The sequence below is a fragment of the Astatotilapia calliptera genome, chromosome 1 (genome assembly GCF_900246225.1).
Source record: "Astatotilapia calliptera chromosome 1, fAstCal1.2, whole genome shotgun sequence".
Classification (NCBI taxonomy): Eukaryota; Metazoa; Chordata; class Actinopteri; order Cichliformes; family Cichlidae; genus Astatotilapia; species Astatotilapia calliptera.
Window position 1 is genome coordinate 13,187,230 of NC_039302.1, and position 27,616 is coordinate 13,214,845.

General features: G+C 40.5%; 2 protein-coding genes across 3 annotated transcripts in view; one reads left to right on the forward strand and one right to left on the reverse strand.

Moving 5' to 3' along the window:
* The window catches only part of pcdh9 (protocadherin 9), a 196,121-nt gene extending 185,535 nt beyond the window's left edge, over window positions 1–10,586 (forward strand). For both annotated transcript variants that reach the window (XM_026165123.1, XM_026165131.1), the window contains exon 5: window positions 8,494–10,586. In XM_026165123.1, coding sequence (XP_026020908.1) covers window positions 8,494–8,864 — 371 coding nt within the window. In that variant the 3' untranslated portion in view covers window positions 8,865–10,586. The remainder of the gene's footprint in view (window positions 1–8,493) is intronic.
* Window positions 10,587–24,913: 14,327 nt separating this feature from the next.
* LOC113028619 (uncharacterized) lies at window positions 24,914–26,160 on the reverse strand. The gene has a single exon (XM_026179082.1). It carries the CDS (start codon window positions 25,799–25,801, stop codon window positions 24,914–24,916), a length of 888 nt encoding a protein of 295 aa, XP_026034867.1. The 5' UTR covers window positions 25,802–26,160.
* Window positions 26,161–27,616: the final 1,456 nt, after the last annotated feature.

Below are 27,616 nucleotides of genomic sequence, written 5' to 3' on the forward strand. Positions count from 1 at the left end.
AAATGAAGTCACTTAGTATTTGATTACACCCAACTTACTACTGTGTCTTTGATTACAAGTGTACTGTTCAAACCAGTTTTATTTGATTACTTTGTCTGTACTTTTAGAAGTGCTGTCACACATGAGAGTGCTTTCCTTTGATATATACTGCCTTCTTTTTACTTGAAGTAATATATACTATTGAGCTCAGTCTTCTTGGTATTTTTAATATTTTCTTGTTAAGTAGTTTGTTCCCGAAGACTTGGGCTAGATCCCTCTTTCCTTTAAAATCATAGGCCAGTTTCTAAGTGACCTTTTTATCTCAAAATGCTGATGTCTCCTTTTTATGCTGATGACACAAAGATATATTTGCCCATTAAATGATCCTATCCAGATATGCTGAGATTGATTAATAATGGTGTGAAATCCTAAATTGGATGTCAAGCAATTTTCTCCAACTGAACTCAAAACTTAAATTACTGTCATCGAGTCTTAACTCTTGAACATTTATGTCATCTGAGCATGAAAAAGTGAGTGAAGTGAATAAATTAACCTCATAGTTACATTACACAAGTAACTATGTAATGTGTCATGCAAAGAATCTGCATGCAACATTACAACAGAAGTCAGTGTAGAAAAGAGTCGCTTTCTGCAGTGTAATGTAGAGATCCTTCCTAAATTCTTTCTTTAACTTGCACTATAGTTGTATTTGGTCCCAAACCTAGTACTCATCCTTACCCTGGGTCATAGTGCGATGTACAGTCTAACAGTGACAAAAGTGCAGATGCTGAGGTGTTTTGGATCTCACTATAAATAGGATGCAAGGTGTTTTCTACAGTGAAATTTAGTTCAGTCCTCATCATCCCTTTTTACTGTTGCCTCCAGGCCAAACAGCGGTTTTTCACCAGTTTATTAATTCCTTGTCGGTACCTTTTCTTCTTCGTCGTCACAAAGAACAGTGTTGCTTCCCCGAGCTGATACTGTGCATATGGTCTGCTGCATGCACTTAAGAGTCAGAGCTCAACAACAACAGTCTAATCTGCCCTTCTTCTCCCCAACTCTCTATGTTATCAGCACAGCACAGTTTGTTTTTAATATGGAAATCTCACCACGTCTTCAAATGCAGCTTCAGCATATTTTCACTGTGCTTACTCACATTCTCAGTTACTTATTCCTCTAGGAATATATTTATTTCCAAAAAATCAGTAGAGGCAAGTTTGTCAGTTGTCTATATCTGGTGCCGGTGTTGCTCTGGGAGTTGATGTTTGCTGTGGATATGTATAGTATTAAGGCAAATATAGGAAGACATGAAAATGCATTTTGGTTCCATTCATATAAAAATCAAATATTTGATCTTTTGGAAATCTTGAATGGAGACTCTGGTCTCAGAAGGTCATTTGTCTTTCAGCCATTCGATCATCCTTTTTTGCTTATCCAATTTAGGGTTGCGATGTGCCTCGCAGAGCTGTCATAGGGTGAGACACACAGGGCAGACAACCATTTACAATCACAATCACCAATTAACCACGTCTTCAGACTGTGGGAGGAGACACGGGGGAGAACATGCAAACTTCACACAGAAAGATCCGGGCTAGTTGGTGGAGTCGAACTCAGGGCCTTCTTGCTGTAAGGCAACAGCGCTAACCGCACCACCGTGCTGCCCCCAAATGTATTTCAGATTTTGAGGAAATTTATTTTGCTTTCCCACACTGCCAAAGCTCTTCATGTTTCTACAATCCAATTCTCTTCTCACAAGTGCTGCACTGTGAAAAGCAGTTTCAGCTAAGAGTGGTTGTAGGTGGCACGACCCAGAAATTTGTGGTGTACAGTAGATGGACAAAAAAAGCTCAACATCTGTATTGTCCCTGTGCTATTATTCCAGTAACTTTAAACTTGTTTTCCAAGTGTGAGAGCCCAGATGATTTTAATAGTATCTGTTGTATCACTTTTAGAGAGTCATGTAGAAAATGTAAGAGCAAAAAGAGGAATAACAAATATGGTATGTGATTACAGAATTAGTTATTGTAAGGCTTAGCAGTTAAAGCAGAATGCTGGAAAGTCGAAAGAAGCTGAAATAACTTTTTCTAAGATAACTCTTTTTCACTAAGGCTTAGTAGCTCCAGATTTAAACCTTTATATCATGCCAAGGAGTTTAATTGAGTTTTTAACAGAGGTGAATAATGAAAATGCTCACCAAATGCTCTCACGTGTTGATTTGTTGAAGGAAACTTGTAATTTGTAATTTATGTTACTTGGTAATGCGAGCTATCAGACCACATGCTGTTTTAAAGCACTCTAGGCCATTTAAGCAACAAGCCATGCTACTGTAGAATTACCACTTTAGTGTGCTTCCAAATCATCATTAATCTTACTAATCAGGCAAACCGTAGTCCAGGGCACATGTTGGAAGAATGAACAGGAGCAAATAGGAGGTTAAGAGACTTATTCTTTGAAAAGTGAAAAGGAGGGAAAATGCTAATTACATTTCTCGAGGTTCTTTTCCAAGAAACACACAAAGTTCAGTTTCACACATACTTCTTCACACACCATACTGTACAGCTGACATTAAAAAAGTCTGGTCGAGAGAGAGAGAGTAGCTTTAACTGAAAATTTGAATTACAAATTGATCTGAGAATAGCTTTAAGTGAGGTCTAAGATAATAATATTTACCACTGATCATGGAAAATTATGTAAATGATAGTCATTTTTTGACAGGCTTTGTGTTTTTTTTTCTTACAATTGCTCACCTTCACTTCCCTTTTATTTTTCTTCGCTCCCCTTCAATTTTTTTATCTGACCACCCTTCACTTCCATTCTCAAACTTTGTCTTTTTTTTCTATTTTGACTCCATCCTGCGCTTCATCTCCTCTCATGAGAAGCTTCTTGCTGGCCTCAAAGGGAGCACTAGAAAGGATCCATCAGCCAGACTGGTATTCTCAGGAGAATGCATCCAGTGTTTTGCTCTGTTCTGCTCCACTCACTATTATATCTATCCAACCCTAGATAGCCTTTACTGTAGATCACAGGGCCTGTTTTCAAATTTGCTGCATAGCAGTATGAAGCTGTGATTCTATGCCTCGTTGGTTACCAACCACTATAAGACTCACACATTTTCCCCAGGCTATTTACAATATAAATATATATATATATATATATATATATATATATATATATACACTTTTACTACAAGACGGACCTTTATGTATTGGTTATGTTTATAACATTGTGTGCCATTACATGCCTTAGTGTGCACAGTGATGGAAAGGTGGCATGCGTGTATATCCTTAGTAGTAGAATATAAAAGGGTCACAAAGAAAAAACTTACAACAGAAGCATACAGAATAAATCTCTCTGACATATCTTGAGGGTTTTTGAGTGGTAGTGGAAAAACAGCACTATGGAACTTTTAGCCTCCGTGCTGGACTAAAACAAAGCCTCATTCATCCCTAAATAACAACATCTGGGCATGCTTAACAGCATGGATAAATAAACAAGCCCTGTGGACACTAAATCCCCCACACTCAATCACTCTCATTCCCTCTCCACCCGTTCCCCCTTGCCATTCTCAAGGCTGTGAGTTGTTGGTGTGGGACTGGCACATCAGCACTGATAGTGTGCATCCAATTAATTAGCCAAATGTTATCTCATTAGTAATAGCCAGAAGACTAAAACAAGACTCCCTTATAGTTGCAAACAACCTCTGGTCAAAAATAAGGATGATTCTCTCCTCCTCTGTAACCTCTGTGATCTTTTGATGCTGAGTGGGAGGAGAGAAAGAGAGGCATGTAAATACTTTTTTGGTCAAAGTGTCCATCGTTAAACAGCTATTTCTTGTACCTCACATTTATTCCACAGCTTCCGCAGAATTAAGCACACCAGCCCTTAGCACAGCCTAATGACATCGTATCAGGAGGCAATCTAATGGTTTCTTTGTCTTTAAGGTATCTGTCTTTGTGGACATCTGCAACATTTGCACAGCGCTGTAAGCAAAAGTCAGAACCATCTGACACAGTTCTGAATCCCTTGCATTCCTCAACACCTGTGCCACAATGTTATTTAAAGTACTCAGGGGCTCTGCACCAAACACAAGCCACCGGCTATTTGCTTCTTTGTGCGTTTGTGTGCGTGTGTGTGCGTGTGTGTGTGTGCGTGTGTGTGTGCGTGTGTGTGTGTGCAAGCACAGGGAGGAATTTGACTTCCTGAGCACAGTAACCATGAGCAACACACTATGCAGAGATAAAGTAGAAATAAATAATGTGAAAGCAATTTTGTATGAATGAAAGGAACATTAATTTACATATACTCTATACTCCTTATTTATGCAGTAGAGCCATGTGCTTGTGAAATCAGCTGAATTAAAAAGCTTAAAAAAGCTTAGGGTATTTTGGTTTTGTTTCCAAATGACACGTTTTGTCTGTATTTAAAAAAAAAAAAACATGAACAAAAACGCAATAATGTTAGGCAGGAGATTCGGAAAACAATTCTGTTTCTCTATCTGTTTGTTCATAACATCAGTATATTAAAAGAACTTCTCTGTGACTTAGGAAAGCTATGTTTATATCAAAACTTTAGCTAAGGTACAAAAGAGACACTGAGGTGTATTTTCTCTACAATTACTTCGCAAGTCACAAAAGGAATTCATACTCGGTCTGTTGATGTTGTGACGTTATGGTTTGTTGGTGCTTTTCGTCCGTCCAGCGCTCTTCAGGATTCAGTAGGAGTAACAAGATGTTATTTGACATCCTCTGGAGTATTCCCATTCACCAGTGACAGGATTTTTATTACACGTTTGGCATGTGCAGCCATGTTATTATGCAAGAATGTTTAAATAAATTACAATCCAAATAGGAAACTGGGTTTCATGAATTATATGGTCCATCACCAGTCCACTCCGAATTGTAATACATGACATGAGATGTAACTCTGAGAACAGAGTTGGGAAGTCAGAAGGTAATGAGGCAAAAAGGGAAGCTTTTCTTCGGAACAAGATAACCAGGAAAAGTTAGCAGCTAATAAGTGCTGGTAGTCAGTGTTATCCAGTTCGGTAATTGAGCCCAATCAACAGGTAAGATTAAAATAAAGAGCAATGAAAGGAAAAGAAATTATTTTAAAAAATGCATAATTAACTACGTGTGCATATTGATTATGGATATGGAAACTGTGACTAGTCCAGCAAAAAAAAAGGACATGACAAAAATTATTAAAAAATATAAAGAAAAATAATAATGCTGGCTAAAATGAGGGTTTTGTTCTTAATAAATGGGTTTCACCCACTCTAAGAGGAGGCATTCTCTTGCAGTGTCAAAAAGTCTTCTCCAGGGCAACGTGGACTAATGGGATAAAATTCCTGCTCTTACAGTGTACTTTCAATTAAACAGACTCACATATTTCTGCACACTTAAGAACAGGGCTCCGTTCGCATGCGTGCATCAATGGGGAGCCAGTAAAGAAGGATTGCTGGTGTTTTGGTTTTGTTTGAAATTGGTCTGCTGAGTCTGAGTTTTAAATACTCTCCATTTCTTTCATTTTTGGAAGTGTGGAGTCGGGCTCCTGGAGAGTGATATACCACAGAACTTTTATTAAGCTGGTAATAGCGAAGTGATATCCTGGAGTTGTTGCTGAAGTTTAAATATGTTGCTTTACTAACAGTGCCTCAGATAAATGTTTTAAAAAAAAAGACTAAAAACCTGAAGGGACAGTGTTCTGATAATCCTGTCATATGTTTTATTGGATTGATTTATTTTGCAATGTATGGTCATGTTACTGTATTTTCCATAGCATCTCTTGGGGTACAGTGGAGTGTGGACATTTCAATCTTTTATCCTTTATATTTAGGTATCCAATTTATTTTGACTTCCCTACTCATTTGCTTTCCCTGTATGGGAATTATAGGCCGGTATTATAAGACTCTTGTATATGAATAGATTTTGTAACCTATCAGCTCTATACCTCAAGTGGTCTTTTCAATCAGGCTTTGTCTCTCCATTTTCTCAAACAGCAGGTATACAGAGATTAACGGTGAAAATGGCTGATTCAAATTATCCTCTGCTGCCCACTGGGGCCACTGATTGTACCAATCTGCATGCAAATGGTCATGTTTATTACACCAGGGGAAAAGCAAAGCACAAAGTGTTCTTGATTAATGACTGGCTCTGCTTTGTTAAAAAAGGAATCAAAATTAAACAGGAAACATAGATATTGCAGTCATTTGATCCTGCTGTAATCAATACACAAAGTCCAAATTCATCATATGTATATAGTCTAATTTACAACCTTGTGTTATTACATTATTATTTCTCAAGTGTCCAGTGATTGCAAAGTTAGAAGAAATGCCATCAGAGACATAATGATTTTAATGTCGTCATTATTATCTTATTAAAAAAAGTAGATGCAAATGGGAGCCTTCTTTCTTGTTCATTTGTTCTCAACTGCACACCATGTACTGTATATGTACACGGCATTTTTCCTTCTTACCATCTCTCTTCCTTAAGAGTTCCCCAGATATCTACTCACTCATCTACAATTTCATTTGAGGAATTCATCTTGCCGTCTCCTGGGTACCATGTATTATTGCTCTCTGTGGTTCTTCATGCAACTATGATAATGTGTATCTTGGTTATACTCCTCATATGCCAATTATGGGTGCCTGTTATTGTGATGGACTCTACATTCACACAGAAGAGTGACTGACTCCTGCTTCTGCTTTCTTCACATCATTTTCCAGTATGTGCTGTAAAAGTCAGAAAGCAGTATTAAAGAAGCGAGGCTTAGTGGAGTATGAGAAAATGTTCCCATTTGGATCAGAAGACATGAATAATTATAGCAATAGGAAAAAATTGCTCTCCTCATGCAAAACAGTTTTATTTTTGCCCAAGATGAGCTTTATAAAAAGGTTTATAGGCCAAGCAGTGACTGTCAGAAACAAACAATATGTGAATCTCCAAATATAAAAAATGTAAATGTCAATTTGTATGCTGTGTTGCATAATCCAAGACAATCATGTTAGATTACAGTTAACTCAACATCAATTTTGAAAATATGAATTCGCAATTTGAACTACAGACTCAATATTTTATATGAAGTGGGTGTTTTATGTATCAAAATCCCTTAAAAGTCAGTGCTAAACATACACACAATTGCATTTTAGCATTAACATTTACTAATTATTGTATTGTTATCATATTGATCCATCTAGAAGTCTTTGACAGAGCTCACAAAAACAGTTTCAATATAAAAGTAGCTGCCCGATGTAGTGAGTTTGGTTCTTAGACATTTCCAGTGTTTTTCAAACTTAATCCCAGAAGTAAAGTACAGCAAGGTTGCTTTCAATGCAAAATGTTTAACTGACCTTGAAATGTTTACAGCTGAATTTTCTGATCACATTGGTACAGGATAAAGGTTATGCAGACCTTAAAGGTCAGCAGACTAAAACAGTTAGGTGATGATGTTATTCTAAGCCAAAAGTGTTTGTTATGGATTCTCAGTAGACCTTGCACACTGTAAACATTGCAGCAAGGCTTTGACCATTCACTGAATATTAAGTTAAACTTTAATTAGCAAAAACGTTTTACCACTCTATACCATTTTCTGGTATATCTTTGTAACATAACTAATCTGAAATTTTATATATGTAAATGAAGAAGGAGAAAAACCAGTTCATGCCCAGGTTTGCAAAAAACAAAAAGCAACCCCTTTTAGCTGATGCACCAGCCGATTAGCAGTTTGTGAAGCAAAGGGACAAATTAGGACAAATAGGTATAATTTTCTCTTTTAGGTAAAACAGAAAAAAAAACCCATATGAATTAATTACCCACTAATGCTATACTATACAAACACAAACATGACTGCTTTGATTTTCATTTTAAGAAAATAAAACTGATTCAAAGAAGGAGATTTATTCAAATGGGAGAATTCCATTACGTTTCATGCATTATGCATGTTTTCTATCAAATGAGATTTCAACAAATACCACCTGAAATATTTACTGTTTGATGGTGATGTATGTTCAGCCAAGGAGTAGCCAGATGGTGGCAGAGAGCTGGCAAGGAAAGATGATTTGTTGTGATGCAAATTGTCCTTCAACTTTCTTCCCCCCACCTCCCGGTTTAGGTGAAGTGAGGTAGGCTAATTTCCAGAAAATCATTTATAGTGGAGACAGCAACATGATTTACAATAAGGAATTAGTGAACTTCTATGCCTTTGAATAGCTTATAACATAACCGTTGGCTGACGTGTTTAAAAACCTGTTTAGATTAACAAATAAATAATAAAGACTATTAGAAACAATTTTAAATCTGCCAGACGGTGGCTTTCCTAAGATCTATAGCACTACCATGTCTCCCAGTTCCCCAAAGCAAATCTCCTTCTCTGTTACATTCCTAGCTTGTTTTCTGAATCACTAAAGTATGCGAAGTTCCCCCTCTCATATTCTGGGCTATTCTGGAGTGGAGAACCTTACGTTCAGCGAGAACAGCAAAATATATAACAACTCTCTTTCTGGTTCTTCTGTTTTAGATGGCCCCCTTGGACCACGCGGTCTAGTGGAAGCTACAGAGATGTGTACACAGGAGTGCCTTGTCCTGGGACATTCAGACAACTGCTGGATGCCGCCAACACTGGGAACATACCAACAGCCCAAGTCACCTGTAACCAGCTTCGGGTCTCAGAGGGAGTGGGGTCCCAAGGACAAACTGCTCAATGGACATACTCTGAGCAGAACCTGGAAAAATGAGAGTGGGCGGTCAGAGCATTTTGGTGACAGAAAGCAGTTTGGAAGTGGGGAGGGACACTTCACCAGCAGTGGCATGGCTGATATTCCACTGGTGAGTCTCAAGTCCTGCCAGCCAGCCTCTTGCCCAGACAGCCCAAAGGACCAGCAGCTATAAGAGGGACTTTCCTTCTGTGCTGTTAGATGTCCTTACATCTGGACACAGTGAACAGGCGGAGCAATCATCGGAGCTCCTCCCCATTTTATTTTTTCTCTCTTATTTCTGTTCTTCGCGCTTAAGTTGATGCTTCTGCAGTGTAAGAGCCACATTTACTATGGTGGTCACAAAATAGTGCTTATGCTGTGTTACCATGGCTCTAGAGGAAACTGTGTGTGTGATCCTCTATGGATTTCTTTAACATTCAGCAAGGTTTTTTTGTTGAGTGTGAATTGGACAAGTGCCACGGGGAAAGTGCATAAATTAAAAGAAATTAGAAGAAAGGAAAAAAAAACTACCATGGCTGACCAATATATACAAATATTTGTGGTGTGGTTGTTATTGAGTTGTTCAGGACTATATTTAATCGACACAATCAAAGAAAATGGAATTACACTTCAGAAAGTGTTGTTCTAACACTGTTTGTGAACACTTGTTTATTCTGTCATTGTCTCTGTGTTTGTAAATAAGACTTATTAACCACTATCATGTATCTGTAATATCCAAAGTGAATAGGACAGTTTTTGGCCGTTATCATTATAATGCCTTGTCATCAGAATTTGGGATTTTAGCTGGACTGAGCTCTATAATAAGGGAAAATGTACAACAACAAGACATTTATGTATTTCTTGGAAAAAATACTGTTGATTTAAGCAAATTTTCCATCTCGTAATATACCCAGTGTTGCCCATATTTCTTAATAATTTTCTTCAAGTAATGCAAAACCACAACCAAATCTTTTTTTCTATAAAAAACAAAAGAAAAACACAAACAAACAAAAAAGCAAAATGTTTTGTATGAAGGATGTCAGTGCTCAATATGTGCATTATAAAAATGAAAAGTTCTGAAAGCTCTCCATAAACCAGTTTTGAAGGTGTTCAGTACAAATTAAATAGCAATATATTTGTAAATGGCTAAATGTTTTATCTAATGTTGATCTTATTACTGTATAGATTTTATTCGAATTGTGATTTGACTGAGAAAAATCCCTCAGTAGTATCTGCAGTTTCCTGGCATATGTATATATCTGTATTATTTCCACACAAACTATTATTTTCCATACATAAGAAAACACAGGTTAAGATCACACTTTAATCACTGTGCCTTCATGATGTTTCTTCAAATACTGAATTGTGCTTATTTCAATGACAACATGTTGGCTACAAAGAATATTCTGTATGATAATCAAATGCCTTACGCATTGAATGTTTGCCAAATTTAGAGACATAATCACACACATGTTAAAGTACAAAATCAAGTAGATGATACTGAAGAAAAACACAAAGGCATGTGCAGATAATGGGTTAACCATGAGAGACCATTTTCTGTCATTCCACTGTCTGAAAAGGTTTGTTTTATTCCACAGCATGGAGGGCAAATTACACAATGGAAAAAGCATGCTAAAAGATATAGCTTTTAAAATTAACTTGATCATTTTTGTGTCATTTTACTTTGTTGGAATAGCGTTGATTTGTGCATTAAGGAGAGATTCAGTTTGTAAAGCACTTTCATATTTATGTCACAATATAATGAAGTTAAGTGGGATGGAGTGATTTGCTTATCGCAGTATGTTTGTCAGTTGTGAGGGTGTTTGACAACACAGATACTGAACAGTTAATCCTTGTTACTACTCTACAGGTATACAGCTACTGCAATAAATGTTTTAAGTACGTGTATGCTTAATTTGTGTGCAGGATAATCGCCTCAGCAGCTATGTGTGTGCTGTAAATGTATTCCCACTTGGGTCATTTTTCCTTAATAATTTAGTGTAAAAAAAAGCAAGCCAGCCCCTTTATTTTGAGAGCACAGTGCATTCATGAGGTACAATTTAGTTTTTCCTAATTTTTTTTTATTTCTTTGAACACAGCGAGATTCTTCCTGTTATCAGGTCCCATTTTCTGCTTAAAATATTTTACCTTAAAAAGGTGTCAAAACAGCCTTGATACGACTGATTCTTGAGTAATAATCCCTCTGCCTGTTGCTTTAGTTTGCATGTTGTGTCCTTACCATACACATAATGCTTCCTTAAAGCATTAATGTCAGGGTCACTGTGCGTCAAATCCTGAGGGAAGCAATCTAGGAAGGTCAAATTTCTGGAAGTGAGTTGCCATGGAAATGAAGACGGCTTAAACATCCAAAGAACATGAAAAAAAAAAAACTCCCAGTAGTTTCTTTCAGTAACTTTTCTTTGGTTTTCAGCTTCACTATGTTTAGTAACAGTAAAGAACAGGTCTCTTTCTGGATTTTTTTTGTATCAAACCTGGTACATTTTTTGCTGCATATCCTTGATGTGACTCTCCAGCTCCACCATATTCCAAAGGGTGCTTCTATTAGATTGAGATCTAGTGACAGTGCACTCACTCACATGTTCAAGCAACCAGTTTGATTTGTGCTTGTTACATGGAGCCTTTTTCTGCTGGAAGCAGCCATCAGATGAGTGTATTGTGGTCCTGAAGGAATGGACATACACCATTACACTGCCAATTTTAATTTCAGCATGTCATCTTGAGCATCAGAATGGGGATGATAGTCAGTCACATGACGGCATGGCAGGTAGCTCATGTAGCTTTGACCAAAGACTACAAATAAACAATGGCTGAAACCACCATACTATCACCAATCAGTTAGTCAAGTCCTGCTGTGAAGACTTAAACTCAGCATTTGTTATTGCCACCTTGGTGTCTTAAAACTTGATGTGATGAGTGACGAATCAACTGAAGGACTCTTTTGTCTTTTTGACTCGCTGTCTTTTTTACGTGTTTTAATGCTTTATATCCTGCTCTAATCTGAACAACCCCCTAAGAATAGTCAATGAGCCTCTCTGGGTTTTTATCATCACTATTCATCAGCATGTTTTAAAGCTCAGTTTGTAAAACCTTGCGATGTAACTACAGCCCATTGCCTCACTGTTTGCCAGACAACAAATATTTGAACAGGTTAGAAAAGAATCACTCTGAGACTTACAAATCTTTGAATGGGTACATGGAGCTGAGGATCAGGAATTTTTCATAGAAAGTCATCCAAACCATGCAGCACTATATTAATGACTTACCTTGTGCTGGAGATTTCAGCATCTTTTTCCTGCCATGCGATTGCATTTGGATCTGCCCATCAGGGCCCTCACATGAACTTTTATTGAGGGGAAAAAAGTTAGCGTTTATCCTCCAGCTTCACTGTGCTAATGTGTAACTAGCCACATAACACACCATGGTCGTGTCCAAATTCATGGGCTGCATCCTCCTGAGGTCGCATTTGTAGGCCTCAGGAGGATGCAGTGACGCGTCACAGAGACGCAACGGAGGCTGTCCAAATTCGTAGACTCCTCCGAATGCGGCTGACAAATGCGTCCTCCTTTTCCCCGAATTTGAAGGCTGGGTCGGGTGTGTCCTTCGTGGCCCACCATATCCCAGAATTTATAGCACGGCCCAGCCAATTCCAGTTTTCAACAATGGCGGCCGCTACTAAGTTTTTAATATTACTCTTATTACTCTTTCTGGGTCAGAAAATAAAGTTTTAACTAATTTTCAGGCGAGAATGTGGGTGTGTAAACTTCAAATATCTGCTCGGCTTATCAAGATATTGCATATTTGCAAAAGTGCTCCGACGTTTTCGGAGACGTCTGCTACCCACCAGTTCGATAAGTAGCCGAGAGCTTGAGAGTCACTGGAGCCGCTGAGAACGGCACAACTCCCGACACATCATTTTCAGATCACCGCGGACTTTCGCTACTTTAACCCTTTGCAGATGTGTTTGGGAGCATGCAAGTTGGTGTTACAGAGATGTAAACTTCATTTTTATCCCTTTTTGGATCAATGTTACAACAACATATTTATGGGGCATCCGTAAACGAGGAAACTCAGTCTGCATTTTACTATAAATATATCTTGATTTTTTGTCACTGGAGTGGGAAAAACAGCGTAAGTGGTGAATGCATGATAACAACAGAATGTGCTTACTACTAGCGCCACTGTAAAATTAGGTGGCATATTTTCACACTGCTTAATTCATATCTAAAAGTTAATAACCTTTCTAAAACACAATCCACACTCATTTTCAAGATATTGAGCCCTTAACAGCTTCTTGCAATGCTCTAAGCGAAAAAATAACATGAAATGATCATACCCTTTTAACACCACATTAAGAAGTGGTGATGTGTAATTGGTTCGAATTAGATCCGAGCAACATGGAAAACAAGAACCTTTTTTTCACCGTCTTGGGTATCAGTGTCAAGTTTCAAGTTCCATAACAGGTAAAATAATGAAGTTGTGGCCATTCGACTTGTTTTTAAGTGACAAGATTGCAGTATACACCTATAAGCTTACAATGATCAATAAATCAGGTTTGTAAAAACTCTGAGAAGATATTTTGTTATAATTTATCAATTATCAATCACCTAATAAAAAAAATCATCAAACAACCACATGAGTCTCATCATGCGTTGAAACATGAACATGTCTGAGTTCATTTACAAATCGCATAGAGAATGAACATTCAATTAACAGTATACGGTAAGTTAAATGTATGTATATTCAATTTTTCTGGTGTCCTAAATGCCTGCATAGGCTGTTCCTTTACACAAAATGTGCTTCAGTGAACGTATCATTACATGGTTTAATCATCAAAGTTTCCTCACAAAAAAACTTGCAGTTTGTTGTGCTCATCAAGTCAAAGCCAGTCAGATATAAATTTTCATACCTCTGGCCAGTAATGAAGGGCCGGGCAACCAGTGAAATTGGTGAAGTAATTATATTTTCTTTATTCTTTTAGGTTTCTCTTTTTCAGTGTAACCTCATTTGATATATTTATCAGTTGTCGCCCAATGGACCTGCTTAAATTTTTACTTGCCATGCTAGCTATCGACTGGTGCAAGAATAGTTTCTGAGAAGCTTCAAAGCTAATTGCCTTGGAAGTGTGAGGCGAACTAAATTAGTGTCACGCCACAACCAAGAAAAAAGGTTCCCAATCGCATTTGCTTTTTATATGGCTTTGAGAATATTTTTCAGACAGGGAAGTCTCTGTGCACAAAGTGGAACTGAGTGAATGTTCAGCAGGGAATCAGTCACAGAGAGAGCATGCACATCAGACAGACGAAGAGAACTCTCCATACGGATACAGTAGGCATAAGCAGCAGCATCTATATATTGTTAGAGGTAGCTTTTAGTATAATAAGAGCAGAAATCAAGCTCAGTTTTCTGAAACACTTAAATAAATTTCTTTTTTATGTAAATAGCATGGGAATATCTATTCTGAATTTTAAACAATCTAAAAGACCCTGTGGCCTTGTGAACCTCGTGAGTTAGCAGAGATTCCTGGATGGCTCATTTAAAAAAAGAGAGCTCTGCTGGAGACCAAGATCTAAAACTGGTTGCTGTGGAAATGTAAAAGTATCACATTTCTCTGTCAATTGTAGTGAAATGAAGGACAGTACTCCAAAGCTTTGGATCCCAAGCAGCCTTGTTTGGCAAGATAGGTCTCCCCTCTACTCATGCTTCAGATCAGGGGTAGGGAACTCGGGGCCTCAAGGGCCATTGTCCTTCAGGTTTTAGATATCACCCTAGGTCAACACATCTGAATTAAATGAAGAGTTCATTGCCAGGCCTCTGGAGAACTTCAAGACATGTTGAGGAGGTAATTTGCCATTTAAATCAGCTGTGTTGGATCAAGAACACATCTGCAGGACAGATTTTTTCCCCACCCCCACTTTAGCTACTTGCACTAAATACTTTATTTTCATAACATTAGGTTGACATGAGAGATTTGAATTTATCAAAGATAATTTCAAAAGTTTAAAACATTTTTTAAGCTTATTGTACAAAACATAACCATTGTTGGTTGTTTGCAAGAAAAGCTTAATTAATTCATAGCTGAACATTTGTTGAATTTGTTTTATTCTGCCCTCACTGCTACACTGAGCACACCAGCACATGTTTGAAGAAAACATCATGCTGTCTCTCTATACTGGTATGGACTGGATAAAGTTTCCAAAGATTTCATCCCGATACCAAATGGCAGGTTTGTGCTATTAGCTATCAGTCATTAGGTAGAGGTGCGTACGTTCAAGGATATGCCTTCCCAGACCACTGAACAGGTCATGCTGAATGATGCTACATATCATATCATCCAGTATATCATTCTCCACAGCTTGTCCAGAACATTTCATGTCTGTCAAAGGTGCTAAAGGTGAACCTGCTCTCATCTGTGAAAGTGCCATTGGTGGACATACTAATTCTGGTGTTGTAAGGCAAATGCCAATAGGACTCCATGGTGGTGGGTATTTAGCATGGGGCCCACTGGAGACCCTCAGCCCATGCTCATGAAGTCTGTTTCTGATTGTTTGGAGACATTCATGCTAGTGTCATTTTGGGCTGTGGCAGTGCAGTCCTGTAATTCTTTGCACAAAAGAGCAGATACTAGTTCTGCTTATGGGTTAACGATCTTTAACACCTCTGTCCAACTCCTAGAGCAACTGCCTGACTCCTGGAAATCTCGATGCTCTTCTGACTGTGCTGGAAGACAGAGCAAACCTTCTGGCAATGGCACATATTGATTCGCCATCCTGAAGGACTTTGACCACTTCTGCAACCTCTGTAGGGTCTACAAATATCATCATGCAACAATTAAGTCACTGATTCTAGCCAAATGCAAAACTAGGGAAATACAGTAAAAAAAGACAAGGAGAGGAAAACTGTCAGCGACTTCCATCTGTAGAACCATTTCTGTTTTGGGGGTTGTCTCGTTGTTGCCCCTGGTTTACCTGTTGTTTATTTCATTAACACCAAAGCAGCTAAACTGAAACAACCCCCAAACTCGGCTAAAAAAGTCATCCTTAAATTTTTTTTTGAGCAGCGAGGAAAATAATAATTTGACCCCCTGCTGAATTTGTATTTTTGTTCACTTAGAAAGAAATGAAGAGTCTCACATTTTTATGGCAATTCGATTTTAATGGAGAGAGACAACCAACAACCAAACATCTAGAAAAATACATAACATAAAACTTATAAATTGATTTACAAGTTACTGAGTGAAATAAACAATCGTGGCTCCCACAGACTGACTGTGCGCCTAAGTGACACACAAATTACAATCAATTAATCATTTACAGATACTCTTAATTGTAACTCGTTCAGTTTGTTCTGGCCTTTAACACCGGTTGAAAGTGCACTACATAACTGTAGTGGGTTTTCTTGTATTATATGGAAATTTCTGAATACCTCCCAAAAGCTATCCGGTTGTTGAGTCTGACATCACTAGCCGTGTCTGGACCTAAACTCCGCTGCAGGTTCATATATCAAACGATCACTATGGCATTACTGAGAGTTGAAAAACTGTCTAAAGTCTATCATCTTTTTTTTTTTTTTTTTTGCCTGTCCCATTTGGTTCTTTAGCCATCAGAATTGTTGTCTGAAGACCAACAAGGATACTCAATGGATTTACTTTGCCAAATGGATCATCATGGCATTGCCGTATTGGTCCATTTGATCGAACTTTGTTTTTATTATTTATTATATTTTATTTTCAGATGTTACAGACGGGACAGACATGAGTGAGGGATAGGAAAGGGAGAAAGAAAGAGGAAGGAAAAGAAAAACAGAAGGGGAGAGGGACAGTGAGAAAGGGGGGGGGGAGAAAAAATCTCCTGGATCACCTGTTGAGAGAAGAATAGAAAACAAGCAAAAAAAAACAACCCCCAAAGCAACATACTAAACACAACACCATCGCATTAATCTAGCTAAGTGTAAACAGCAGTAAATACTAAATATTCAATGTTGTTGTGCAGCACGCAGGACAGACAGCGCACAATGTGCTTTGAAGTAGCAGCCAAGAAAGGTGTAATTTAAGTCTACGAGCAGTGAACACCCGTGTGCATACCTGTGTGGATCAGCGCGCTTGTATTCAAATGGTTTCCACATGTAATGGTCTGCAAGAGGATGTAGCGAGCCATAGCCCCTTCCCCCAGGGCATGAAGCAGGCATGGAGGAGATCCAAGCCCCAGACATCCAGAGGCCTCAGAGTGCGAGAGCCCAAGGAGCACCACCGGAGGGGCATCCGTGCCACCCTCATGGGAAGGGCTGAGGATCCCCAGACGAGGTGTCACCCAGTAGCCACCGAGCAGAAGCTAGAGGGGGCTGCACCGGCGTGCCCGCCGGCTCTGCCAGCAGCCAGCTGTGCCAGAGTGAACCGAGCCGCAGGCCCAGAGGCCGGAGGCCCAGAGGCCGGAGGCCCAAGGGCCCGCACCCCGGAGGAGGCCTGACCGAGCAACAGGCGCCAGGCCCCGCCAGGTAGCCACCGGGAGTGAGCCGGTACATACCTGAGTGCCCAGCCCCGGACACCAAGAACCACCAATGCACCGACCCCTGAGGGCATCAGTCACCGGCAGGGAGTGTGGTGAGGGGAGATAGGCCTTGGAGGGCCTGGGAGTTCCCAGAGAGGTGGAGTCTAAGACCCGACCTGACATATAGACACAGACAAACAGGCACACACAGACACAAACATGCATTCCCACCCTCATGCACACATATACAAACACTCAGCACTCACCCAACGTAAGGATTGACATAAATGGACATGTACACACAATCACACTCCCCAAACATACTCTATACCCCGGGTCCAGGTATCCTCGCCCCCAGATGGGGAAACAGAACCCAGACCCAAGAGATGTTACCCTTCCCCCCGGGGTGGAGGCAAGCAGACCGTCCCAGGCTCCGCAGCAGCAGGGAGGCCAATCGGACAGCTAACATCTCCTCCCAGCCCCCCCCAATGGCTAGCAGAGAACGGGAGTGTGTGAAGACCCCATACCTCCCTCCTCCCGCTCATGTGTAGTGTTGCTGCATATTGTTCTAAAGTGCATTTAAAACAAGGGTGCTGCTGCCAGAGAGCAGCAGGTGTTAGCACGGCCCCTCCCGAGAACCCTCAATGTCTACATGGATTTAAAATTGAGAGGTGGGCACCAGCGCCAGAGGTAGGTTTGAGTACACAGACCGTCCACTGGACGCCGTTAACGTGCCCACCCTCAAGGCCCTATATATATATGTGTGTGTTATGAGAGTGTAAGTAATGTGGATGTCTAAGTTGTGAGATAAAATTGAGGCACAGGTGGCCAGAAGGGGACAGAGGGGGGGGGAATGTCTCCCCTGCACCCTTGTGACACACCCGCACCCCAAGGCCCTACCTGTGTGGGTGAGTGTGGTGGAGCGGGAAGAGGGAGGTAGCCGGGGATGGGGAGGAAAAGGAGGGAGGGGAGGAAGTCTTTAATAAATTGATCAGCGTTCTGCTCTACCAGGTGTAACAATTGAGTTTAACATCCAGGCATCCATGAAAATGGAATTTATGACATTTAACGGAGTTAGAAGTTAGCAGGGAGTTAGCTCGCTAGCTTCTATCTAAATACAATATAGCATGTCCTGACTGCGGGGTTTTGGAAACAAATTAAAACGTACAGCTCTGTTATCACTTCCAACATAAATGAAGACAGAAAACTAAACAGCAGTGACGTTTGTAGGGTTACTGAAGTTGGGCTAGCTGGTATATAATGATGTGCTACGTGACCGCTAGCGACACAGCTATGTTAGCATAATATAAACAAGCTAACTTTTTTTCCACTCGATAAAAGTTAACGCGAGTGTTCTCGGTGGTCAGGAACAAATGTGATGTCTTGATAAATCGAGCAGATATGGCAGGATGCTGTAAAAGGACCAAACTTCAGCCAGGAGAACAACTGAGATAATCCATCCACAATATGAGGTTAGTCATTCATATACTGCTGCATGGGCTGGGCTGTAGTTACATCCTAAGGTTTTAAAAACTGAGATTAAATAAATGATTAGCGATAATAAAAGCCGAGGGAGGTCAACAGTGATCACTGACTGCTTTAGGAGCTTTTTGAGATTAAATAGAAGAAAATACATAACATTAAACATGTTAACAACACAAAAGCCATATTAAACGCAGACTACTTTAGGCCCGGAAGTAGGATTCGTCACGTCATCACTTAACAATCGGATAGATTATATGCATTTTGTCTATAACACTCTTCTTAATGGTCAGAATTTAAATAAACAGCAGGGCATATATTAATTTTATCTACCCAGTAAAAGACTTGGCTGGCCAAATGAATCATGAAGGTCAGTGGAGAAGATGATAAGTGAACAGGAACTGTCATGCAATAGCCACTGCAATAACTATGACAGATTAAGAGTCTGTCAGAAGAAATTGTACCTTTACTATTCCCTCTTACTATGACCTTAAACCACAAATCTGAGGCATTTGAGTTATTACATCCCTAGAGGTCACTACTGTAGGTCAAAGCTGAATACTGAGGGTGTCACTAAAAATGCTTCAACACGTACTGTTTCAAATGCAAACAAGAGAGTACCTCTGTAAGGCTGAAACTGTCCTGAAAATCTTCAGTTTCAAAACACTGACACAGCTAAAAAAAAAAAGCCAAATCGTCAGTGTCATTTTTGTGTATGGTTTTTCAAAATACCAGAGGTCTTGATTTTAATCTAAGTCAGTTAAATGAAGGTTCTCTTTTTAAGACAGAGTTTAAACAATTCAGGACAAAAAGTCTATTCTGCAGCATCAGCACTATGTGCTGGTATTTGGGATCCAGGCCCTTCTAAAGAGGTCACTGTGCCACTTCAGCTTCATCTGGCCTGTTGACATAAGTCATTCTGATGCTGATTTGAAATGAAAAGTATAAACATCTACTATGGCGTTATTTTTGTGCCACTATTCTGAGCACACGCAAAAAAAAGTTGAGCGCACGTAAAAAAATTTTGCAGATGCAAGTGTTGTATTTTGAGGAGAAATTTATTTTGAGCGAAGAAAAGCTAAATTTGAGTGAACAAAATTCAGTGCTGCGTGCAAAAAATGTATTTCAGTGTTTGCTATTATCCACACACACACACACACACACACACACACACAATAGCAGTCCCTGTCGCTCAGTTTTTGCATTTGCGCTCGCTCGCAATGTGTTGCTTGCGCTCTCAACATTTCTGCCCGTGCGCGCTCAACTCTTTCTGTACACCGTTATATTTGTGCCACAAAACCAGCCAATCACAGACTTGGATGCAAAAAAATCTCATTGGCTGTTTTGGTCTCCAATCAGCTCGAAATGACGAAATGCAATATCCCAGAATCCATTTCGTCCAAAACTCAAACGAGGAGGGGGCGGAGGAACACAGAGTGGCGGAGTTTGAAATATTACTCTTTCTGGGTCACAAAATAAACATTTAAGATATTTTCATGCGAGAATGGTGCAGTGTAAACTTCACATATCTGCTCGATTTATCAAGACATCACATACTTGCATAAGTGCTCTAACGTTTTCGGAGATGCCTGTCTTCCTCTTTGTACACTGTGGCAAGTATTTTTCACACTTTTATCGATGTGGCTAAATTGCTCTATGAGCACACCACACACATGGTCTTAACTGTGGTTCGTGATGTGGTGTAGATTATCTTTGATTATTTTTGTGTAGCCTTTGAGCATGGCCCAGTGAATAGGTGTATTCCTTTTACACGATTGCTACTTGCAGCACATTTTTCAGTGTAAATGAATAAAAGTTTACAAGTTTATTTAGAAAAAAAAAGTGCAACAGAACATTGAGGCAAAAATATTCTAGTTAGTGCAGGTCCAGGTCCACAAACACAAAATTCCAAAGTATGGTCCTTCCACAATGGGTCCTCTCTCAAAACTCTCCCAGAAACCCAGTTTATGTTCTATGTTTTTGAGACATTCATCTCAAAATCGTTACAAATGCAAACAGTATGCTCCACAAGAGCAAACTGAGATTGACATCTTTTTTTAATAACGTTTGAGGTCTCACAAGTATGTGCTTAAATCCACACATAAATGCAAAGCAATTTTACTACACGTGAAACTGTCTTACAAATCTTTACATCAAAACATGAATAAATACTCATCATTTATACACAACTTATTAAGTTCAGCTTCACAAATGGTATAATTGTATCTTTGTGTGCATAAAAATTTCAAATTCCAAGTAACATCTCTCAAAAGTTACACACAAATGACTGCATACATTCGTAAATCTTAGTTTATGCTTGTGGATCATACCTTACACATTTGTAACCCTTTTCAGACATATTTCTCTCCATACAGGTTGTCCTACACAGAAAGAGAAATAAGTGCCAGTCACAGGACCAAAACATAGCATACATACATTGGGGAGGAGCCAACTGCACTAATGGTGTTAGTTAAAGGATCAGACATCTTCTGATGAACTTCTGTCAGTTTAAGTAAGGGAAGCAGGATGAGCTGATGACACACAGGTGTACTCATCAAGTCCAGGTGTAAAAGAACTAAGGTCAGGAAACCCAGGGGGATCCCACCCCTGCAAGCAGAGAACTGGTTAATCACACACATTCTTAAAGACAGAGAGAAAATAAACAGAAAGGTGAATCAGCTGGGGAAGACTGGAGGGCTGGACTAGAGGAGTGGGCATATGAGTTTGCTTTCAAGGTTTGCTTTGTGGACAAGTGATAAACTCACCAATGACACATTCATACCATTCCTGAAAAGATTTCACATACTTTTTGTTTTATAAATTTGTTTTTAAACTTTTGAAATTCTCTTTGATAAATTCAAATCTCTGCAAAACTCACGTCAACCTTTTTGTTTTATGTATAAAAAACCCCATTCAGAAACAGTGGGTTCATGAAAAGTAAGTAAAGTAATAACAAAAACAAATGAAATGTAAAATATATGAAATATTTACAGAAAACATGAAAACTTTATACCTTCTGATATAACATATTTTAATTAATAACCCTTTCACAGTTAGGTTTACTGTACCAGCACAAAGACCGAACAGAAAAAAATCTAAAGATATTATTAGCTATAAACGCTTAATACATGAAACCACATTTATTAAAACACATTCACCCACACTGCTTGTGTCACAAATAAATTATACTACTTCGGTTATAGCAGCCTTATTGCTGCTTCTTTTAATATATATAAAACTATCATGATTCCGCCCCTTCAGGAAAAACTTGTGTCCTTATGTTGACAAAAAGTGTGGGAGTATGAAGATTGCAGACAGTAAGCATGAGCCAATTCATTTAGAATAATTCACTGACACATTGATTTTAGAAGAAACAAAATACGTTGATATGCATGTTTCCTGCCCATATGGAAAAGAAATAGTAAAAACATATATGATTTACTCATGAAAGTGGATGTCAAATCTAAAAATAGACAAATTAAAAACATACCAAAGTAAAGTGCTCTTTTTCCTCTCATGTAAGAAAGGGCTTTTGTGAAGCTCCTTACCCATCCTTTGTATGAATTTCCCCAATGAGCAACAATAAAGGATATTTATATTCTATTCATAACTGCCGTCACGTGGCTCCAGTTAGCTATTGTCGCTGAAAGCGCCGCTTGTCTTTTACTCATAGAGAACTGTAGCTGCCTCCATTTTATGGACATGTCTGCAAGCTGTGAGGCCAGCGTGTGAGACAAGCTGCTCTGAGATCAGTTGCTATCTGCGTGAATTTGGGTGAAACCCAGCTGGCACTAAGTGAGCTTCAGGTATTTAGGATCCCAACAGATGAGTTTTTACTTGCTAAACACCTAGGCCAACATATATGATGTAGAGAAGATGCAGTAGCCACTACACCAGTGCTGGGTCTGGTAATGGTGTCCATGGGTCATCCCGATACCTAATGACAGTCAACGTGCAATTGTCTAGCGTGTAGAGGTCAGTATGTTCCACCATGACCCTAGATCATCAGTAACCCACCACCGAACTGGGCATGCTGAATGATGTTACAAGCAGCATAACAATCTACACACTTTCTCCAGACCATTTTACATCAGTCACATATGCTCAGGGTGAACCCGCTCTCAGCCAGTCAGTCACTCCATGGTGCTGCGTAGTGAGCACAGGGCCCACTAGAGGACGTTCTGCACTCAGCCCACTGTCAAGTCTGTTTCTTATTGTTTGGAGACATTCACACCAGTTGGGTACTAGAGGCCATTTTGTAGGGCTGTGACCAGAACCTATGCAGTTTCTCCTTGCACAAAGAAGCAGATACTGGTCCTTCTGACCTTTTACAGCTTTTTTTACTCATAGAGTAACTGCCTGATTCTTGGAATCACTTCCATGCTCTTGAGACTGTGCTGGGAGACATAGCCAATCTTCTTGCAATCCTGGAGGAGTTGGGCAACCTGTGCAACCTCTGCACGGTCTGGATATAGACTCATGTTACCAGTACTGACACTGACCCTGGCCAGATGACCAACAGTCAAAAAAGATGAGAAAGGAAAAAAATACCAGTGGCCTCCCCCTCTAAAAGTATTAAGTCCACACTAACTGTGAAAAATGAGAGGGAATAATCATGTAATTATTCTGCTTTCAAAACTTAGAGTTCTTCCACTAAACTAACTCACTTGAACAATGGTAATACTATGTTTTGACAGGCCCTTTTTGAGCTTCCCGCTTGAAAAAATGACATGCCCAAAATGAACACAGTATTTCTCTGCAATTATAAATTCTGTGTAAACAATCTTGGCATCAAAATAAAGCTAACACTTGTGAAATTTCATCAGAGGTGTAAAAATTGCAGATGTTACTGTGTCATAGTTACTGAGGCTGGAACACAGAAAAAGTAAGTAGATCTTTTCCTTACCTAATTTATTTATTTATTTATTTTTAGCATATGACTAAAATATGACTCAAGAATATGCTTTAGTTTACATTTTAACCCACAAATTCAGTAATCAATATATAAACATCATCTGTGCAAAGATTTATGTTTCTAAAGTGAAACAGTGAAAAATGACAGCATTTTTGATAAATAAATATTCAGGCGTTGTCCAGCCCTGTCCAATTTTGGCACACATTGGAAACTATATGTGAGCTGAATTTTTTTAGGTATTAAACAGCAGAAATTATTTAATTTCATTAACATGCCTAAAAATGCCTATTTTCTGAATATTTGTGAAGAATCAAGCACACATTCACAGGTGACGGGCTCTTTCTGCCCTGTGCATGGAGTTTTTAAATGGCCTCTGGTGCTTAAAAGTCTGAGGGCCCGTAGCTCCGTCTTCTTTTGGCCAATTTGTATGATTGGCGCCTCTTTTTAATCATTTGAGCCAATAGAATCAAGGTAACAATGCTGCATTCACATCACTTCAACCAGTCAGAAGTTGCAAGGCCAGACCCCACGTCGCCCAAAATTTATAACATGTGTGTTCAGAAGGGTTAAAGAAATCTGAGCTGGCAGCAATCACTTCAGAGTGTCGGGTCAGGACACTTGCAAATGTTCAGATGTGAGAGGAACAAACAGGCAGAGTCCAGGAATAAAGTTGTCATTCTTTGTATTTTCAATTGAGAATGTGCCTGCAGCTGGGCGAGAGAGTGTGTGTGTGTATGTGTGGTTTCTGCAGACAAAGCATAATAATACAATCAATTAGGAATCAGATTACATAATAAACATAAAGATACAACTGAGGTGTACTCAAGTACAGTATATAGCTAAATAAGCTGACATTATACTTCAGCCTGGTTACATAAACTTAAAGTCAGACATTATGCATTAACACACCGCATACAACTATGCACTGAAGGCAACTGTACATTGGTTTATCATCTGTTACACGGAGCACAGAATCAACAACACGATAACAACGAATCTCTCTCCTAGAAGCTAATTAGTAAACAAATCTGTTATGCTAGCGAACTACCACTTGTACATAATGTCACATAAACAGAAGCAGAAACTGCTGGTAAGTCATCAAATACACTCATGGCTGAACACCAACACAACTGAGTGAAGTAAAACATTAACTTACGGTCTTATGAACGCACACACTGTCCGTTGTTTGGCTGCCGTTTGTCTCTGAACTAAAGTTGCGGACATGCACCCCGATGGTGCATTCAGGGGGCATAGGAAATCCCATACACAACCCTAACCCTTTTGTACAGCCGCCCCCAAATTTGGTGTACAAATTTGACCTTGATGGAATGTCCTCTGCACCTAAGCAGAATCCCGGGGTAGAACAGGCAACCTGATGAGCCGGGCCACCGGGCGAGTGTAAGTTCGGTCCTTTACTCGAACGACTGCAGCTCTGACACGATCATCGGCCCCCGGTAGGATAGTTTTCACAGTTCCTACTTGCCAGAGCGCTCGTGGGGTCTGCTGATCAACAATGAGAACCACAGATCCAACTGCAATGTTGTCTGTGTCCTTGTGCCATTTCTGCCGTGGTTGCAAGGTGGGCATAAAATGCCGTATGAAGTGCTTCCAGAATTGGTCAGCCAGGACTTGAGTGTGTCTCCATCTCTTACGACTGAGCAGCTCGGATTCTGGATAGAACACTTGGGGTAGAGAGCAATCTGGCCGCCCCATCAACAAAGAGTAGGGCGTGATGGGATCTGGGTCTGCGATGTCTGAAGAAACATAACCCAAAGGCCTGGAGTTGAGTATACTCTCCACCTCAAGCAGGACAGTCCTCAGCACTTCCTCTGACACTATCTGCGCTCCCAACGTGGTGCGCAGAGCGGTTTTCACAGATCGCACCTCTCTCTCCCAAGACCCTCCAAAGTGTGGAGCACTAGGGGGATTGAAACAGAATCGGATCTGTTCTGCTGCCAGTTGCTGTCTAAGATCTGGCGTTAGGGCGATGAATGCTTCTTGTAGTTCCTTACTTGCACCTCGAAAGTTAGTACCCTGGTCCGAACGGAGTTCAAACGGCTTCCCTCTACGGGCTATGAACCGTCTGAGTGACATCAAGAAGGAGTCAACATCCATGTTTACCAGCAGATCCAGGTGAACTGCTCGAGTAGTAAGACACTTGAAAAGGATGCCCCACCTCTTTTCTGTGCGCCGACCCACTTTAATGAGCATAGGGCCGAAGCAGTCCATTCCAGTCGAATAGAAAGCAGGTCAGAAGAGCCTCAAACATGAGGGTGGCAAATCTGCCATTTTCGGGACCTCTGGTTGACCTCTCCACTTCTTGCATTCGGGACAGTAATGCTGATGTCTTCTGACTGCTTCTCTCCCCCTTAAGATCCAGTATTTCCGGCGCAACTCAGCGAAAACACGTTCAGCTCCCGGGTGGTTGAGCTTATTGTCACATCGCTGGATTAGAAGCTTCGTAACTGGGTGAGCAGGCTCTAGAAGTACAGGGTGTAGTACCTCAGGGCTCAGGCCTTCGCATCTGCGGAGTTGACCTCCAACTCTAATCAAGTCAGAAGCCTTGTCATACTCAGGAGCGAGGGTAATTAGCCTGCTAATGGATGGAATCAGCTTCTCTGATTTAAGTAATGTGAATTCTCTCGGGAAGCTCTCCATCTGAGAATGTCTAAGCAGGGCCAGCTCTGCCCTTTTAAAGTCATCAGCATCAGGGTGACTGGTGTCATTAGCCGCCCGGTGCATCACTCGAGCAGTGGCTTTCAGGAGTTCCTCATATGTGCTGAACTGTTTGATGTCAGGTATCGCTGGACTAGCGGATCCAGTAAGCAGACCACAGAACACTGGCTTCTTCAGCTCCTCCACTTCCTCCTTAGCTTCTCCCACCGGTGCTTGTGGCCAAAGGCTGGGTGGCAGCTGAAGAAATGGTGGCCCCCGGCTCCAGCGATTCGCACCAGCAAGCTGAGCCACGGTTTTCCCTCTTGTGATATCGTCTGCTGGATTGGTTCCTGAGTCCACGTACCGCCAAGATGCTGCAGCAGAGAGTTCTTGTACCTCTGCAACTCTGGTTCCCACAAAGACTTTATATCTGCATGAATCTGAATGGAGCCAGTTAAGCACTGTGGTCGAGTCTGTCCAGAACACCACATCTTGGATGTCAAGGTTCAGTTCTTTCTTCAGAACAGAAGCCAGCTGTGCTCCTGTAAGGGCTCCACACAACTCTAGCCTTGGAATTGAGAGTTGCTTCTTGGGTGCAACTCTCGACCTTGCAGCCAAGAAAGCCACCTGGACCTTTCCGTCTCCTTGGTCGGTCCGTAGATATGCCACAGACCCATAGGCACGCTCAGAGGCATCACAGAACACATGAAGGCTTCGATGGCTGTGACTACAATCCGAGCGTGAGTCAGTGTAGCATCTCGGCAGCGTTATCTGTGAGAGCTGGCTGAGTTCACTTTCCCACAAACGCCAGGCGTGGAGCAGATTCTCAGGTAAGTGAGGATCATCCCATCCTCTTTTCTTGTCCCAGAGGTGTTGCACGATGACCTTTGCCCTGGTTGTATATGGAATAAGAAACCCGAGAGGATCATACTGCTGGGCGAGCAGCCGATAAATGTTGCGCATTGTTGGCTCTGAACTGACACTCTGCTGATGCTTGTACCGGAGTGCATCAGTCTTACAGTGCCATACGAGTCCTAGAGTGCGCTCTTGCGGATCGGCTGACTCCTGGGAGAGCCAGAGAACGCTACCCTCTGACTGGGATTCAACTGGTAGGTGGCTGATGACCGTGTGGACATTGCTAGCCCATTGTCGTAGTTCAAATCCACCCTCCAAGAGGAGAGACTGCAGGCGATCCACCAACTCCTTGGCTTGGCCTTCTGATGGGAGGCTCTGCAAACAGTTGTCAACATAGAAATTACGTTCTATGGACAGTCGAGCATCCTCTCCTGGCTCAGTGTGTTTCTGGACATGATCTTGAAGTGCAAAGGTAGCGCAGCACGGACTGCATGTAGTCCCAAAGGGAAGCACCTGTTATTGGTAGATGGTGGG